Source organism: Clavelina lepadiformis, chromosome 2 (genome assembly GCF_947623445.1).
Source record: "Clavelina lepadiformis chromosome 2, kaClaLepa1.1, whole genome shotgun sequence".
Lineage (NCBI taxonomy): Eukaryota > Metazoa > Chordata > Ascidiacea > Aplousobranchia > Clavelinidae > Clavelina > Clavelina lepadiformis.
In genome coordinates this window covers 9542131-9557368 of record NC_135241.1, presented here as the reverse complement: position 1 = coordinate 9557368, position 15238 = coordinate 9542131, and the positions used below count along the sequence as shown (strand labels likewise).

General features: G+C 36.4%; 1 protein-coding gene and 1 long non-coding RNA gene across 7 annotated transcripts; both read right to left on the bottom strand.

Annotated features, from left to right (window-relative positions):
- Window positions 1-5431: 5431 nt before the first annotated feature.
- LOC143445064 (EPM2A-interacting protein 1-like) lies at window positions 5432-6936 on the bottom strand. Its single transcript, XM_076943891.1, has 2 exons — window positions 6430-6936; window positions 5432-6356 (listed from the first exon to the last, which is right to left on the bottom strand). Exons 1-2 carry the CDS (start codon window positions 6925-6927, stop codon window positions 6000-6002), a joined length of 855 nt encoding a protein of 284 aa, XP_076800006.1. The 5' UTR covers window positions 6928-6936; the 3' UTR covers window positions 5432-5999.
- Window positions 6937-8719: 1783 nt separating this feature from the next.
- Window positions 8720-11394, bottom strand: LOC143447309 (uncharacterized). 6 transcript variants are annotated; one of them, XR_013114070.1, is made up of 6 exons: window positions 10356-11388; window positions 10237-10275; window positions 9673-9810; window positions 9266-9412; window positions 8996-9112; window positions 8720-8868 (listed from the first exon to the last, which is right to left on the bottom strand). It is a non-coding gene; the product is annotated as an uncharacterized LOC143447309 (long non-coding RNA). The 6 variants fall into 6 exon arrangements; XR_013114071.1 differs by having other exon boundaries at window positions 9673-9780; window positions 10356-11387; XR_013114067.1 differs by having other exon boundaries at window positions 10237-11394.
- Between the last annotated feature and the right edge of the window lie 3844 nt (window positions 11395-15238).

Sequence of the window (15238 nt, the reverse complement as noted above, 5' to 3'; positions counted from 1 at the left end):
ACTAAATCAAAACCAAAAAGTGTATCATTGGTGACAATGGCTCATACATTTGATTTATTTCGGAAAGGTCGGTGACGTATTTCAATTGTACAATAGTAATTGGCTTTATCATTAATATAAAAAGCATATTCATAAATATCAGTCATAAGTTGGAAAACACATTGCAAGGGTTAGTAGAAAAGATTACCCAAACCGTTCCAAATATATTCTTTATTCATATATTATGACATCCACTCTTTTGCACAATGTAAGCTTTTATAGTTTGTTTCAATGTACGGGTTATGAGTCAATAACCTCCACTTGGTGTACCCTTGAAACCAAAGAGTATCTCTCTGGGCGAATATTGACAACTCGAGGAAAGCAATCATCAAAGATTAACGAGAACTCATCTGCCACAATTCGACACTGACTTAGAACACCTGCACTTGTCAGAGCAGGTAGGCCCCACTGTCATACATCAAGGTGTCGCCTTGTTGCAGCTGAACGTAGAAAGGCTCACGAAGCTGAAGATCAGCGTTCTTGAACATCTGGCGCAAAAGCACAAACCATCTGCCACATTTCTTCATACCAACTTGAAGAATACACTGAGAGTAACATCCTTGGCGTTTGTGGGCAGTGTCTGTTTGTCAACTAATTGAACGGAGTGGGTACATGGGGATATCAAGCAGCTCACACCAACGAAGCTACATGAGAAGAGTGGGCCTCAGCCTCACACATACTGCTTCCGTTCGACCCTAAGTAGCCAGACAGCTTAGGATCTGGCAGGCGGAGTACTACTTCCAACGCAAGTTCTTGGAACCATTCCGTAGGTCCCTACATTGGCCTTCACTGATTGTTCCAATGAATCCAGTGGAACCAATACCAAAAAAGCCATCAAGAGGTGAAATTTTTGAAAAGCTAGGTGGGAACAATTTACAGAATCAGTCAAGGCACTCTACCAGCTCCTTTCATCTCCAACGTAGATACGGCTTACAAATACTACCAAATGGCTGACGTGTAAACAACATGATTGCAAGCAATATAACTGTAACCAAACCAGGTAACAATAACAACAACAAGCCCTTCAAAGTCATGCACTTTTCTATGTCAAGCTACTTTACTTTGTTTAAGCCGGTAGCCTACCAGAAGCTACTGCCAAGCGAAATAGACCAAGTTTGTTCCTACACTCGACTCATTTCATATTTAAGGACAAAAAATCCTGCCATGTGATAATAGTATCAATAAATCATTTTAAAATTCACATTTATCTGCACTTAAGTTCTTAAGAAAGCTATTTTAATGTGATAATATGCTCACATTACCACGACACTCCATATCCCAAGCAGTATGGTCAATAACAAGTTTTACGGTTTATTACGTTAATTCAAACCAGACAGCTATAAAAAAATTTGGAAATGTTTACCAGCTATCAGAAAAGCTTAACTTATCCATGTGGGAAGCTTGGAGTTGCATAACTAGTGACCAGTTTAGCCTCGGGAGAAAATCTCCATCAAACTTGCAGAAAAATGTAAAATTTCCATTAACTGTAGTTTAGGACAGGTCAAGAAAAAGTGACTTGAACAGTCTGAAAACTGACGCTGAACGCTTCAGCAAGTCCAAACATTAACATTAAAAGGTAAAAAAAATTAACAACTATTTATTTTTAGGCGCCGTCAAATACCATAAAATTCTTGTTTGTTTTATTTTACTGTGAATTTAATAAGAAAAACTGATTACTGGTAGTCGAAAAATCTTCCATGGGGTTCTCTGAAAATTTGCTTGACACTTTGGTATGCTTTGGAGTTTTGGACTATTCCTTAAAATGCCATCAAAAAAAATGATGCAAAATTGACACTAGAAAATTAGACCTAAAAAAACAATTTTAACTACTATCATAGCAATTTTTAACCTGATTGTGCACGCGACCTAGACATTCAAGCAGGGTAATTCCCAGACTAGAAAACAATACTGTATCAACCATCATGCGTTCTGATTGGTCTAAAAAAGTTTTCTAGGCAAACATAAATATCTTATATATAATATAAGATATCTATAAGCGCAAAACGTACAACCGAAACAAAATCATAGAGATCTTAGTTTTAAGCGTTTGACGGCGTCTTAATAAGAACCAAGCTCTCGCGCTATTGCGTCGTTGACGAATCTGGAACCGTTTATATTCAGTCACGCAGAAAAAGCGAAAAACGTCTGTTTATTGTTTCTCAGTCCAGCTTGGAGGATTGCTTGATGAAGTTGGAGTGGGAAAGTATGAATTTTACTACACAAAAATGGTAGAACGCTTAAAGAAAATTAAGCCTGGTGAACCAAAACATCCAAGGCCAAAACTTGTTTTCAGTCTGAATTGAGCTTTTAGAAACTTCAGAAGCTTAAAGGAAAAAAGTTGGAAATATCTGTCGTAGAGAAAATTAAGCTATAGTTGACAAGACTTTATTAAAACTTGAACATAAATTGAAATGGGGAAAGCTTTTCAAGTTCCAACTACCTCAGAATGAAAAACGAAAAACCGTGGAATATATGGTTAGAAGAAAATATCGTGGACTTCGTAAATTTGTGAACCAATGTTTGAATCTTTCTTTGAATGAAATTCAGTTATATGCTTACCATTGAAAAATTTGTTAAACTATGGCGATTTTAATAGTTAATTGTAATAATTTAGAATTAGATAATTGGCGTTTTTAGTAAGCAATTGTGTGTTCTCTGGAAAAATGTGCCATTTAAAAATGGGCGTGTTGTATTACGTGGCTATACATAGCTGTCCAGTTTAAGGAAGCGTTAAAAACTTAAAACTAAGATCTCTATGATTTTGTTGGACGTTCTACGTAGGGCTTTAAAAAACATGTTTAGACCAATCAGAAGGCAGCAAGGTTGGTGTTGTTTTCTAGCTTGGGAATTAACCTAACAGTTGGCTTGCTTCAATGTACTAGGTAGCGTGTAGAATTATACTAATGATTAGCATGAAAGTAGTTTTTGTTTTGCGCCTCTGTTAAAAAAATTTGAGTCATGGTTTTTTTATGGCAGTTTATGAAATCGTAGTCCAAAGCATACTAAATTGACATACAAAATTTCAGAGAGCCCCATGGAGGGTTTTTCGACTAATCAGTCTTTTATTAATGTCACAGTATAATAAAACAAACAAAGATTGATTTTATGGCATTTTTTGGTCTTTGACGCCTCCTTAACTACGACACATATCCGTATTAATGTTATCTGAACCGAGTTAAACTAATTTTTTAGTAAGAGAAAAAAAAACAGGATAGGCCTATAGTTTGGCACTCTGAAGGTTAACTTTATATTTTTCTACGTGAGCTTTCGAAAGCATAAGCTTGTTTCTTCATGTGTACTGCAAAAACCAGCCAGCTTCTTTGAAAATTCCATGATTTGCCACTTTAGTCGGTTCTCTGTGGTGCCAGACATACTGTCTACAAAGTTGATGTTGTCTGAACCGTGTTAACCAAATTTTAAAGTAAAATAAAAACCAGGATATTGTTTGGCACTCTGAATGTTCCCCTTGTGTTTTTCTACACGAGCTTTCGCAAACATAAGCTTGCTTCTTCAGGTGTACTGCGAAAATGAGCGAAAAATCACACGTATCCGTGTGATAGAGTAACATGCTTTTCAAGTGCTTGTAGTACATTTAAAGTGTTACGAATTTAGGAGTGTTTTAGTTGACAATATCTCTGTAAGACTGTAATACAGTGTAATATAAAGTGCTGTCAGATTGTTAGCGGTTACAAAGGAGATATTTTGTGACACATCACAAAATACTCTGATTGCCTATAGCATAACGTTATGGAAAAAAGGAAATAGTTTTGGCTTAATTTTCTTTGTAAAATGTCACTGCTGAAAATCTCGGGTTAAGGAAAGCTCTCTCTGAACAGTATGTTTTGGAAAATGGTAAATGATAATTTCTTCTGATGTAATTACGACTACATTTTGGAATATAAGAATTTTGACTTTATAAATGTTGTGCTGTTGAGTATTTTGTTGTTTCTTTATTAAAAAAGTTGTCATGTAGGACAACTTTTTCGAAGCCGTTCTTAATTTTGAAAAGGAATCCAACTGTTGTAAAATTATTGTAGCCGCTTCACTTCACAAAATATTTTATAGATAACATAGATAAAGTTTTTCCCATTACTTTTCTTTTCTATCCCTTATCAAACCCTCAGAACACTCAAATCAGAAAAATCAAACACGCTTCCACGTGCACGAAAACACTGAGACGATTTAACATTTTTTCTTTTTATAATGTAATACGTTTTATCTTAAAGTAATCTCTAACCTTAAGGAACATTTTCAAAGATAATTATACATGTACTTCCAAAAATTTTTATTGTAATTTGGTTTGATTTATCACCAGCTTTTGGTAATGTAGGCCTATATAATTTTAAGTTTTCTAATCTATTATCCTTGGAAGACGCTGTTTCCATTGTCTTCCAAGTAGTGTTGTTTTTAAATATGTATCTGTTATTTACCGCACAATTATTGCATATCGTCATACCTGTCATAGCTTCATTTCCTGTGCACGATAGTCAATCAATCAATCAATCAATAGTAGTGATTGTCAATCTGTTCCAAGAACATGTTATCTATCTTACACCTGTGATTCATTGTACTAAGATAACCTCATTAATTGTCAAAAAACATGATCTGCATTGCATTATAAGCTCGTTGAATTTTAAATAACCCCCGTGTGATTGACAACTTATTCACCAAAGCACGTTTTCTGCATGATTAGTAATCGTATTATCATTATAGTAATAGACAGCGTTTATTAAAACTTAGTTCTTTCGTTAATGATTTATCAATAGAACATTATAAATCATCGAGTCTAAAATCCCAAATTATTTTCAGTGTATATATGTACCGTTGCATGCTATGCTTTCAGACAATCAATGAGTTGGAAAATGGGAACGATTATGTATGATCGAGAAGGAATTGGTCATTCTCTTTAATTGTTCATAGGGGTTGTTGTTAAGGGGTTCTAGGTCGATTCAACCCACGGACGATTCAACCCCCGGACGATTCAACCCACGGTCGATTCAACCCAGGACAATTCAACCCGCGGACTATTCAACCCGCGTACGATTCAACCCGCGGACGATTCAACCCACGGACGATTCAACTCAGGACAATTCAACCCGCAGACCAATTAACCCAGGACGATTCAACCCACAGACGATTGAATTGAGCACTAGACCCAACATAATGAAGCCAGTATTCGATATCCAGTAATGCTCTATTGCTGTAATGCCTTTGTGCTCCTGTTCAGAAGACCTGGTGCGCCATAGTGGGAAGTGTGGTACTTGCATGATGCACAAGATCTATCATTGTGCACTTTTAAATTTTTATGGTACCTGAACAAAATACGGTACGATTGCAATGGTACCATAACCGTTAACCACGCCGTACAGGCCTATTCAGGATGGCCTAACTGTAGAGCAGGCATGCACAACTCAAAACAGTACGCGGGCCGTTTCAGGGAAAAAATATTTTTCGCGGGCCGCATGCTAACGTTGTTGTAACTAACGTGTTGCCTACTTTATATAATGTGACCGTTAAATAAGAGATATCGTTGAGAAGATGGTTACTGTCAAGAGACGGTTGCCTCTCGCACTACAGTATCTAGTTTTTAACGCTTATCGGCGGTAAAGCATCGGATTCGTTGATTGTGTCACTGTAACCGTGGAGAAACGTTTATTATTGTTTTGTTCTATTTATCTCTCATAAGAGCTTGTAACTATGTTTCGACGGTTTTATAACAAAAGTAACCCCTCGACGGTGACAAACAAAAACAAATCCAACGAAGTATAAATTCCTAACATTAACAAGAAATCTACATACAAGACAAATATCAAAAAATGAAATTTAATGAGAAACGTTACATCTTTTGTTCGCAACAAGCAAGTCATAATTAGGCGAGATGCTGGAAGTTGATATTTTTAGGATATCTTCCAAATGTCCATCAGTAAGCAAGGATCGTTGCTTACTCTTGTTATAGTTCATTACTGAGAACGTTTGCTCACATATATATGTGCTTCCAAATAAGCTGAAAATTTGTTTTGCCATGGTAAGCAAATTTTTAAACTTTTCTTTGGGCAAAGACTTGTAAAATTCTTGCAAACTGCTTTCTCCATACTGTATTTTGTTTTGTACAAAGATGAAGTTTGCAAATCAATGACCTCCATTTGTAAATGTGGAGGTGCTTCTTCCGGATCTATTGAAAATGGATTTTCAATGATTTTTAGCTGTAGTTTTTCTTCACTGGAAAGAGAAAGCCTGCTGTTAAATTCTTCAATCAGAAATTTGATTTGTTGAGCATATTTGATTCCTACTGCTGAATGCCTCTCTTGCAAAATATGCTGTGAACAAGTTGGAAAATGTACCAATATTCCATCTAAAAGCTAAGAAAGAATAAGAATGAAATTCATTTACTTTTTGTTGTAGTTGATTTGTTAAGTTTGCCGCAATATCTTCAACTCTTCGTTGTACAGTTGTACGTGAAAGACTAACGCTTCGAAATTTCTCGATCTCTCTCGGGCAAATCCTAGAAACTGCACGCAACATGCATTTTTTAACGAATTCTCCCTCAGTGAAACTTTTTCCTGCAGCAGCAATATCCGTTGATGTTTCGTAGCTAACTCTGGTAGCGGTAACATTTACCGGACGCTTAAAAAAATTTCGTTCCGAGCAAAGATTCTTAAGTAAACTGTCTGCTTTAAGGTTCCTTTCAGTAGCATCTAATTCAGCTAGGTTCGGGTGATTCGATTCAAAATGGCGTCTCAGATTATACTCCTTTGGGACTGCAACCACATTTCGGCAAACAAGACACAGTATTTTCGAGTTTGTTTCTGTAAATAAGTATTTACTTGTCCATTCTCGGTTAAAGATTCTGCCCTCATTTTCAATCTTCCTTCTCTTGTTTTCAGTCATAACGCGATTACGGCCTTACGGGGTACTGCATATTTCACAAAATGCTGACAACTCAACCAACAGTAAAATCCTGATTTACACTAACACCTGCGGTACCAGACACTACGTTTTGAAAATATTCATCCGCGCTCGTGCTCTCTATAGATATCTTATATATAATAACTACGGTTATTATATATAAGATATCTATGGTGCTCTCTCGCTTTATGCAGAAACAAGCAACAAAGGTTGGATTGTTCTTGTAAAATTTTTCAGCAAAAATGAGCGAAATCACGGAATATCTCGCGGGCCGCATGAAAAGGTTTCGCGGGCCGCATGTTGTGCATGCCTGCTGTAGAGTATCCAATATTAAGCTTACAATTGGCTACAAAGTAACTTGGTGATTACCTAAGCCATAAGTACGTGAAAGGTCGGTGGGTCGAATCGTCCTGGGTTGAATCGTCCGCGGGTTGAATCGTTCGTGGGTTGAATCGTCCGCGGGTTGAATCGTTCGTGGGTGGAATCGTCCTAGGTTGAATGGTCCTGGGTTGAATCGTCCGTAGGTTGAATCGTCTGGGGTTTAATCTTACGTGGGATGAATCATCCGACCAACAATGTAAGGAGTTGCATTATTGACAATTGGGTTCCTAATATCCTTTCCTTGGATAATAATATTGTTTATTTTCTCGTGTTATCCGATGTAATAATGAAAAGCATTAAAAGCGAAATTAACCGCATGCAACAATAGATCCAGATAATTCAACAGGTAAATTAAGTGAAGATACCCTCATAAGTCAAAAGGGTCTTTTCAAGTCAATAAATCAATTAAAGTGCTTTATTTATTAAAATCAATTTCGTATACATGCTATACTGATGTGAAATATAAGATCTTCCTGAACATTTTTGCCCCCCTGCTAACCCAGTTACGGGCCTGACCATACAGGATTAAAAGAAAAGCTAATACAAAGAATTAAACCGTAGAAAGGATTCCTTCATAAAAACGTCCAGTAGAATGCTGAGCAGCATACATGTTGCATTACGTGTTTTTTGCTGAAAACGCTATTTTATGATCGAATATTTCTTTGCAACTCTCACAAAACTTTCTCTTTGTTAATCAGTCAACTCGGAATGTAGTAGCCTACTCAATTTCACCACGCATATATGTCGAGCTTCATAACTCTGACGTTCAAACCAATAATGCAATTGAAAAATTGACATGTGTTTATCTGACCATATCTACAAGTCGTTCTTAGGACAATAACTGAGGCTATGGCGATTTTGATACTTAGTTGTAATAATTTAAGTAATTGACGTTTTTGGTAAGCGATTGTGTGTTCTCTGGCTAGATATAATGTCGATATCATTAAGAAAACTTTGTGATGTACGGTGCATATTATACCACACAGATGGAAAATAATATATACTTCCTGGTTTGGGAAATCTACTTTGCGAAGCGTTGCGTTACGTGTCGCCTATGCATGACTTCCTGTGTATCGTTATAAATCGTGACGTGAGTTATTCTTTCATTCATAGCTATTCAATGCGTTACAGTCTACTAACTTAACCCTAGAAAGTGGTCGACTTTATTATGTAGCTGTCCCACCCAGATAGCACGTCGCTCGAGGGCCAACGTCGGGCCGATAGCTTGCTTCTGGCGGCCCACAACCGATAATCGCTGAAGGGCCAACGCCTTTTTGTCCAACGGGCTTACGTCGGGTAGATGGCTACAAAATCTTTGTCGGACCTAGGTTGGCGCGCTAGCTACGATCTCCCACGAGCCGACGTTGGGCCTACCAACAATCACTAACACAGCGTTTTTATGCATTTGAGCAAAAGTTTATTTTTTCAATCTTGAAACAGCAAACACAATATTTTACTGCAAAGCATCGCTATCATCACTTGACGCAGATGAATCGAAATTCATAAAATAGACTTGTCTGTCTTCATATTTCCGTTCTTTATCTAAAACATTTTTGTAATCAAAATTATTGCAACATGTTTCTTTACTATCTACAAATTTAAATATGTAAAAGTTTAACGCTCTGCAATAATGAATATGAACATTAAGCACGTATACCACACAGCTTACCGAACTTATTCTTCATTCTTTTTCGACTTCCCCCTTTCCTGTCACTAGCGTTTTTTAATCATTTCATGACCTCGCAGATACTCTCTACTTCCTTGATACCAGAATTCTTGGCAGCATCTAAAGTATAATGACATATAAACTAAATATTGGAGTAAACATCATCGACAGATAATAGTAAATAACACTCACAATACATCTTAAAACAATGAAGCAGTAAGCAACCTAAAAAATCCAAATAGGACTTAGCAAACTCAATTTTGACTTATTCACCTATAACAGCTTTTGCGAGTTGTGATGAATGCATTCCTCTCTTGTGACCCTTTCCCATCCAATTAAGACTGGTTGCCAGTTCAGATGTCAACAATTTGCTCAGAATCGTGCTGATAACAGCTTTCCCTGTTATGCCAACTATTGTTGCTAGATAGGAAATCAAAATAAATCCTGATAAGAATCAGTTGTTTGGTGGCATTATGTTACTGGTTACTAAGGCATAGCTTATTGTGACCATTCAAGTAATTACTGTGATGAAACCATGCTTTTACATGGAAGCATTATCAAAGTTGTAAGTGAAAAAATGTCAGGCTAGTCCCCCGTTGCAATTAGATTATAGAGATGAAAATATTCGATATTCGTATTATTATCAGTAACTTGGATATTAACCTAAATATTGCACTTACAAGAACACTCGCTTGTGATTTCTCTGCCAGCAGTGGTTCCACCCTATCAAAATCTTCAAATGAACCAATCGGCAAGTTGAAGTGTTCCACCGAAGAAGTTGATGGTATCTGCCCTTCAACAAATCGGCGATGAAGAGACTGGAGCATTATAGTGTTTTGTTATGCTTGTCCCCAAATTATTTACCCAAAGAATAGTAGATTGTCTATCACTGTTCAGCCTCATTCTATACTGTTTTAACCGCAAAGAGCTACATCATACACATTATCATTTATGACGTTTTTCTTATTACGTCATAATAGTGCATGAAATATTGTTTCAGTTGCATCATCTTTACTCTGGGTCGAAATCTGATGTAATCAGTCATTATTTAGCAAATATCAATTGAACATTAGCCAGTAGAGATTACTTTTCTGTTTATCTGCCAAAATGGGTAAAATGTGCTCTCTTTCGGAGGTTCAATATGAACGAAAGAGCCGCATAATAACAGGCAAAGAGCCGCATGCAGCTCGCGAGCCGCGGGTTGGCCAGTCCTGCTATAAACATTGCATATCAAAGTTATCTACCTTGACACTAGGATCGGTGTTGTAAAAGAAGTATTTGCACTGCCAAAACAAAAAATTGATAGCATACCTAGTTTATCACCTCTAAATTTAGAAAAGATAAAATACTTTCATTTTTTCACCTTGAATATTAATATGAAGATTGGTAACTCTCATACGTAGCCCATATCTGTTTTAAAACATTACATAAAATCTATAATAACAGCAATATCAAGAATAATATATTCCTTATTTCCTGGGTGTTTGGCATTTCTGGAACAGGTGGTGGTGTTAAATGTTGTTATTAGTCAAACTAGAAACTATTGTACAATACAGGTGCAAAATTACACACCTTAACTCTATTTCACACTTTGACTTTGCTTGCACGACTTGTATGCATTTATTTCTTACAGGGCACATTTTATATCGAATTTTTGCCTCATTCAAAATATAGTGGATATATTTTTCATGCCAAATTGTTTGAACTATATAGGCTATACCAGGGGTGGGCAAACTGCGGCTCTCCGGCATGTTTTTTGTGGCTCTTCTAGTAAAATTTCAAAAAAATTGTAAAGGCTACCAAGAGTACTGTTTATGAGCGTTTCTCTCTTTTTCTTTTCCTTATTTAGGCCAGCATTGATGACAAGTTGTAATTTATCCAAATTTAATGATATTTTTCGATTGAGGAATGCAGACATGGAAAAATTAAACGACATAAACTATTTATGACGTCATAAGTTCTTATGACTTGGCTCGTCAGTAAAAATTTAACAACCAAAGCGGCTCTCGGGTTCAAAAAGGTTGCCCACCCCTGGGCTATAGTTTTGTTGAATATTGATTTATAATCCTGAAACGGAAAATAAACTGCCTTACGTAAAATGACGCAGCATTAACTCGGAAAAACACACAGTGACAAAGGTCATTAGCTTATACCAAACTCTTTACGTAGCCTGGCGTGCAGACAGAGATGCACATCAACCGATCAACGAGTCATGTGCATGCGCCTGTTTCATATTAAGATCTAACTGAACTGCAATTGGTGCATGTAACACTTGGATTTGCATCAAGTCTATAACCGCTTTTCAGCAGCATTACTAATAAACCAAACTACAGTTTAAAATCCACCAAGACACCAATTTTTGCTTGCCTTCTTATTTTCTGAATGTTATATCCTCAATCCAAACTAGGCCTATATACTGCACCTACCGCATTGTTCAGACTAGACTACGAGGAGAAGGTCGAATATATAGTCTCAAAGCAGAAAAAACATCATAATGACGTCGTTTGATTACTTAACTTTTTTTTTTTATTCAACTGTTTAATTAAAACGCAGAATGTACAAAAAAGTATAATACGTGTTACATTCAAACTATTACCATAAAAACCAAAGGTGTTATTACTATAGCAATTACCATAATTATTATAATTGTTACTAACATTTAGTGATAAAACCTTTCAGACTGTTACAAACATCATTAAATACTAACATTTATATTTTGTACATATTAAATAAAACTAACTTATGTATGTTTAATCATTATTTTGTTCTAAACGGTTTTACGGTATCATATAACTTCACTAATGGACCTCCGTCGGCCCGACAAAGAGCTTTTGGACAGCGTAAAAACACCGTGTCTAGCTTGCTACCCATCAGCGGCAGAGGAGCTACAATCGCTATAGCGAGAATAGCTCGTTGTAGCCGTCGGGCCGACAACTACGTGCTATCTGGGCAATGTTTTATCTAAATGTGTGCGTTTAAAGAACCTTCAATATAATCAGAATATACAGTTGTCATTGCTGTGTAACCTTTGTAGTGAAGTGGGTAAACCTTACAGGTTAAGGTACCATATACCACTTTTCATTACAACTTGTAATGAAAACTGAGTATATGATACCTTAACTTGTAAGTTTGACCCACTTCACTACAAAGCTGGTACCCTGAGTTCGATGAGAACTACGCTTTTCTCTTATCGAGGAATCTATGAACAGTTAAATTTGAGGTTGAGAAAAGTCTAGTGATCTCAGACTACAAGTTTGGAAGATATGTCTTATCTACAACCTATGCAACACTCATTGGATCCAGCCGACGGACATCTCGATAACATGATTTTCGGTCATTTCAACCTCAACGACGGTGACGATGAATCGCCTGGACTTCTTCAACCAACTTCGAATGCAAGAATGACTGACACACAAAGCACGCTGATCCATCCAATAGGCGTGGCAGGACAGTAAAGAAACTTTGTCGGTATTTGGACATTCAGTAATGATTTTTTGTTTGTTTATTCTATATATATCATAGCGTGTTGTTTTGTATTTTACTGTATGTTTTGGTCAAGCCTATAAAGCATAACTTGAGTCTTATGCCTAGGATATTGTCCATTTGTCTCGCTTTCAAATTGTCAAGCCTCTCAAGGGTTTAAAAGGACCTGTGGTAGGAATCTCTGACAATATGATATTAAGTTTATTTCCAAGTGAAATATTCACGCAGCTACACTGGGAAAACCAGACGCTGAATATGATTCAATGGTCTATAGTTGAAATTGCCTATCGCGAATTTCTTTTATGTTGATCATAAAATTGCTTTAAATTGCATTTTAAGCAATTTTCTGGGGGGAGGTTATGTGATGTACGGTGCATATTATACCACACAGATGGAAAATAATATATACTTCCTGGTTTGAGAAATCTACTTTGCGAAGCGTTGCGTTACGTGTCGCCTATGCATGACTTCCTGTGTATCGTTATAAATCGTGACGTGAGTTATTCTTTCATTCATAGCTATTCAATGCGTTACAGTCTACTAATTTAACCCTAGAAAGTGGTCGACTTTATTATGTAGCTGTCCCAATGTTTTATCTAAATGTGTGCGTTTAAAGAACCTTCAATATAATCAGAATATACAGTTGTCATTGCTGTGTAACCTTTGTAGTGAAGTGGGTAAACCTTACAGGTTAAGGTACCATATACCACTTTTCATTACAACTTGTAATGAAAACTGAGTATATGATACCTTAACTTGTAAGTTTGACCCACTTCACTACAATGTTTGCTTGTTGAATTGTTTATTGCGGGTGATGATATATGAGTCTCATAAGGTCGTTGTCTGCTTTTCCCACCCCCAGACTTAATTGTTCACCTTAATGAATTAGTGTCTTATGAAGAGGACAACAAAGTTGTCTAACTTGATACTGAACTTCTTCAAATTGAGTTCACAATTGTTACACAGGAATGACAACTGTATAAACTGGTTATATTGAAGCTTCTTTGAACGGATACATATAAACAAAACATTGGCACATCAACTGCATAAAACTGCTGCTGCAGCCATGTTGCAGCTATTTTCTTAATACACGAACAAATGAATAACTCACGCAAACCGTTAACATACTAGATTTTGAAGTGCTACAACATCCTGCAAACAGCGCAGTAGCATACATACGTCTTCCCACTACCATCTTTTCGCTCCACTCAAAGATGCTTTGCGAGGTCATAATTTTCTTCAAATAAAGCAGTGCAGGAAGCGGTGCATAAATGGTTGTATGAACAACCAAAAAAATCCTTTTCAGATGGAATTCACAGGCTTGTGGACCACTGGAATAAGTGCATCAAAAAAGATGGGGATTGTGTAGAAAAATGATGTATCATATTTCTTTACTCTTGTGTTTGTGTAAATAAATGAAAATTATAAATGAACGGAAAATTTTTGACCTTCCCTCGTAGAATTGATCTTGGTTTAATCCTACTTCTTATAAAATGTCTCTTTTGGAAAATCTGGGTTTATGAAAGGTCTATCTGAAAAGTGTGTTTGAGGAAATTAGGCTACATGATAATTTCTGCTGATGTAATTGCGACTACATTTCGGAATATAAAAATTTGGATTTTATGAACGTTGTGCTGACTTAAAGAAACAAGAAGAGATAGTATAAACAACAGAGTCAAAAGTAAAATAGACAAAAGGAGTTCTAAAGGAACAATTAAAGCCTTTTATATCATCCAAAAAATTAATATAGCCTGAGCCACTGCTTTACAGCAATAATCACGTTTTGAGATGAGGTTAGTTAGTATCGAGCAATAGTCGTAAACGTCATCAAACTTCAGTGTACATCTACGAATGACATAAGCCGCAACGCTGGCATGTGACAAAGACAGAAGTTACTGTAACACGTCGAGTTGCGCAATAAGCTATTCATCCCTATTTGTTACACATCTGACATGCTGGTGCTGTGTATTGATAAGTTGAATAATACCTTTATAACCTTTATCGCTAAAATAAATAGCCAGAAAAAAGGATTTTAGTTTAGTTCACAAGCCAGAACGCGCTAGCCTAGTGCTAGAGTACACCATGCTAGCACTGCAGGCAAATTAAACATTTGGAAGCCGGTTGACTAGTTATAGACCTCCACATTTTGATTTTACCAAACACGAACAGATTTGATTCTTGATGGATTCCGTTTAACGACAACTGCGAATACGTTCGACGACTGTCTGAGCGTCCCCGTCGTTTTCTTGCGATTTTGTTTTGGGACTGAGTTACCGTGGGGCAAAGCAATTGTATGCATGCAGCTACCTTTACTGTGTTCCCACTATCCAGATCAAAAACTGTTGTAAATTTATGAAAAGGGAGTTTCCCTTTGTTGATTTTGCCTTTATTGGATGTAAATCTAAGGGAACAGAAGTTTATTATTTAATTATTTAAATTTGGAGAAAAAACTTAATCCTAATGAGAAATGGAGTATACTCATTTCTTGAATTGTATTTTTAAAATTGTGTTTCATATTGTTAATTGAAAATTAGGTTTGATTTTTTGTAAAAATTTTTGTAAAAATCAACCTATTTGACACCCATTCCTTGTGTTTATTGTAAACGTTAAAATTGCACTCGCCCATTTTTCTATTGTCAAGTTTCATTGTTAGGATGATGGTAGTAGGTTCATTTCCGGGTGCCAAATACGGGAATGTAACCTTGTTTTAAGCCAGCTGCCAGCGTTTGTCATTGAAATGTAAAGTAAAACTTAGAGTCTAGT

Bases quoted from the DNA above. Each gene is read 5' to 3' on its own strand.
- LOC143445064 (XM_076943891.1), bottom strand. From the start codon at position 6,927: ATGACTGAAAACAAGAGAAGGAAGATTGAAAATGAGGGCAGAATCTTT. The intron at 6,357-6,429 runs GTAAATGAATTT...ACTTGTTCACAG, and splicing joins CAAATCAACTACAACAAAAA to CATATTTTGCAAGAGAGGCA.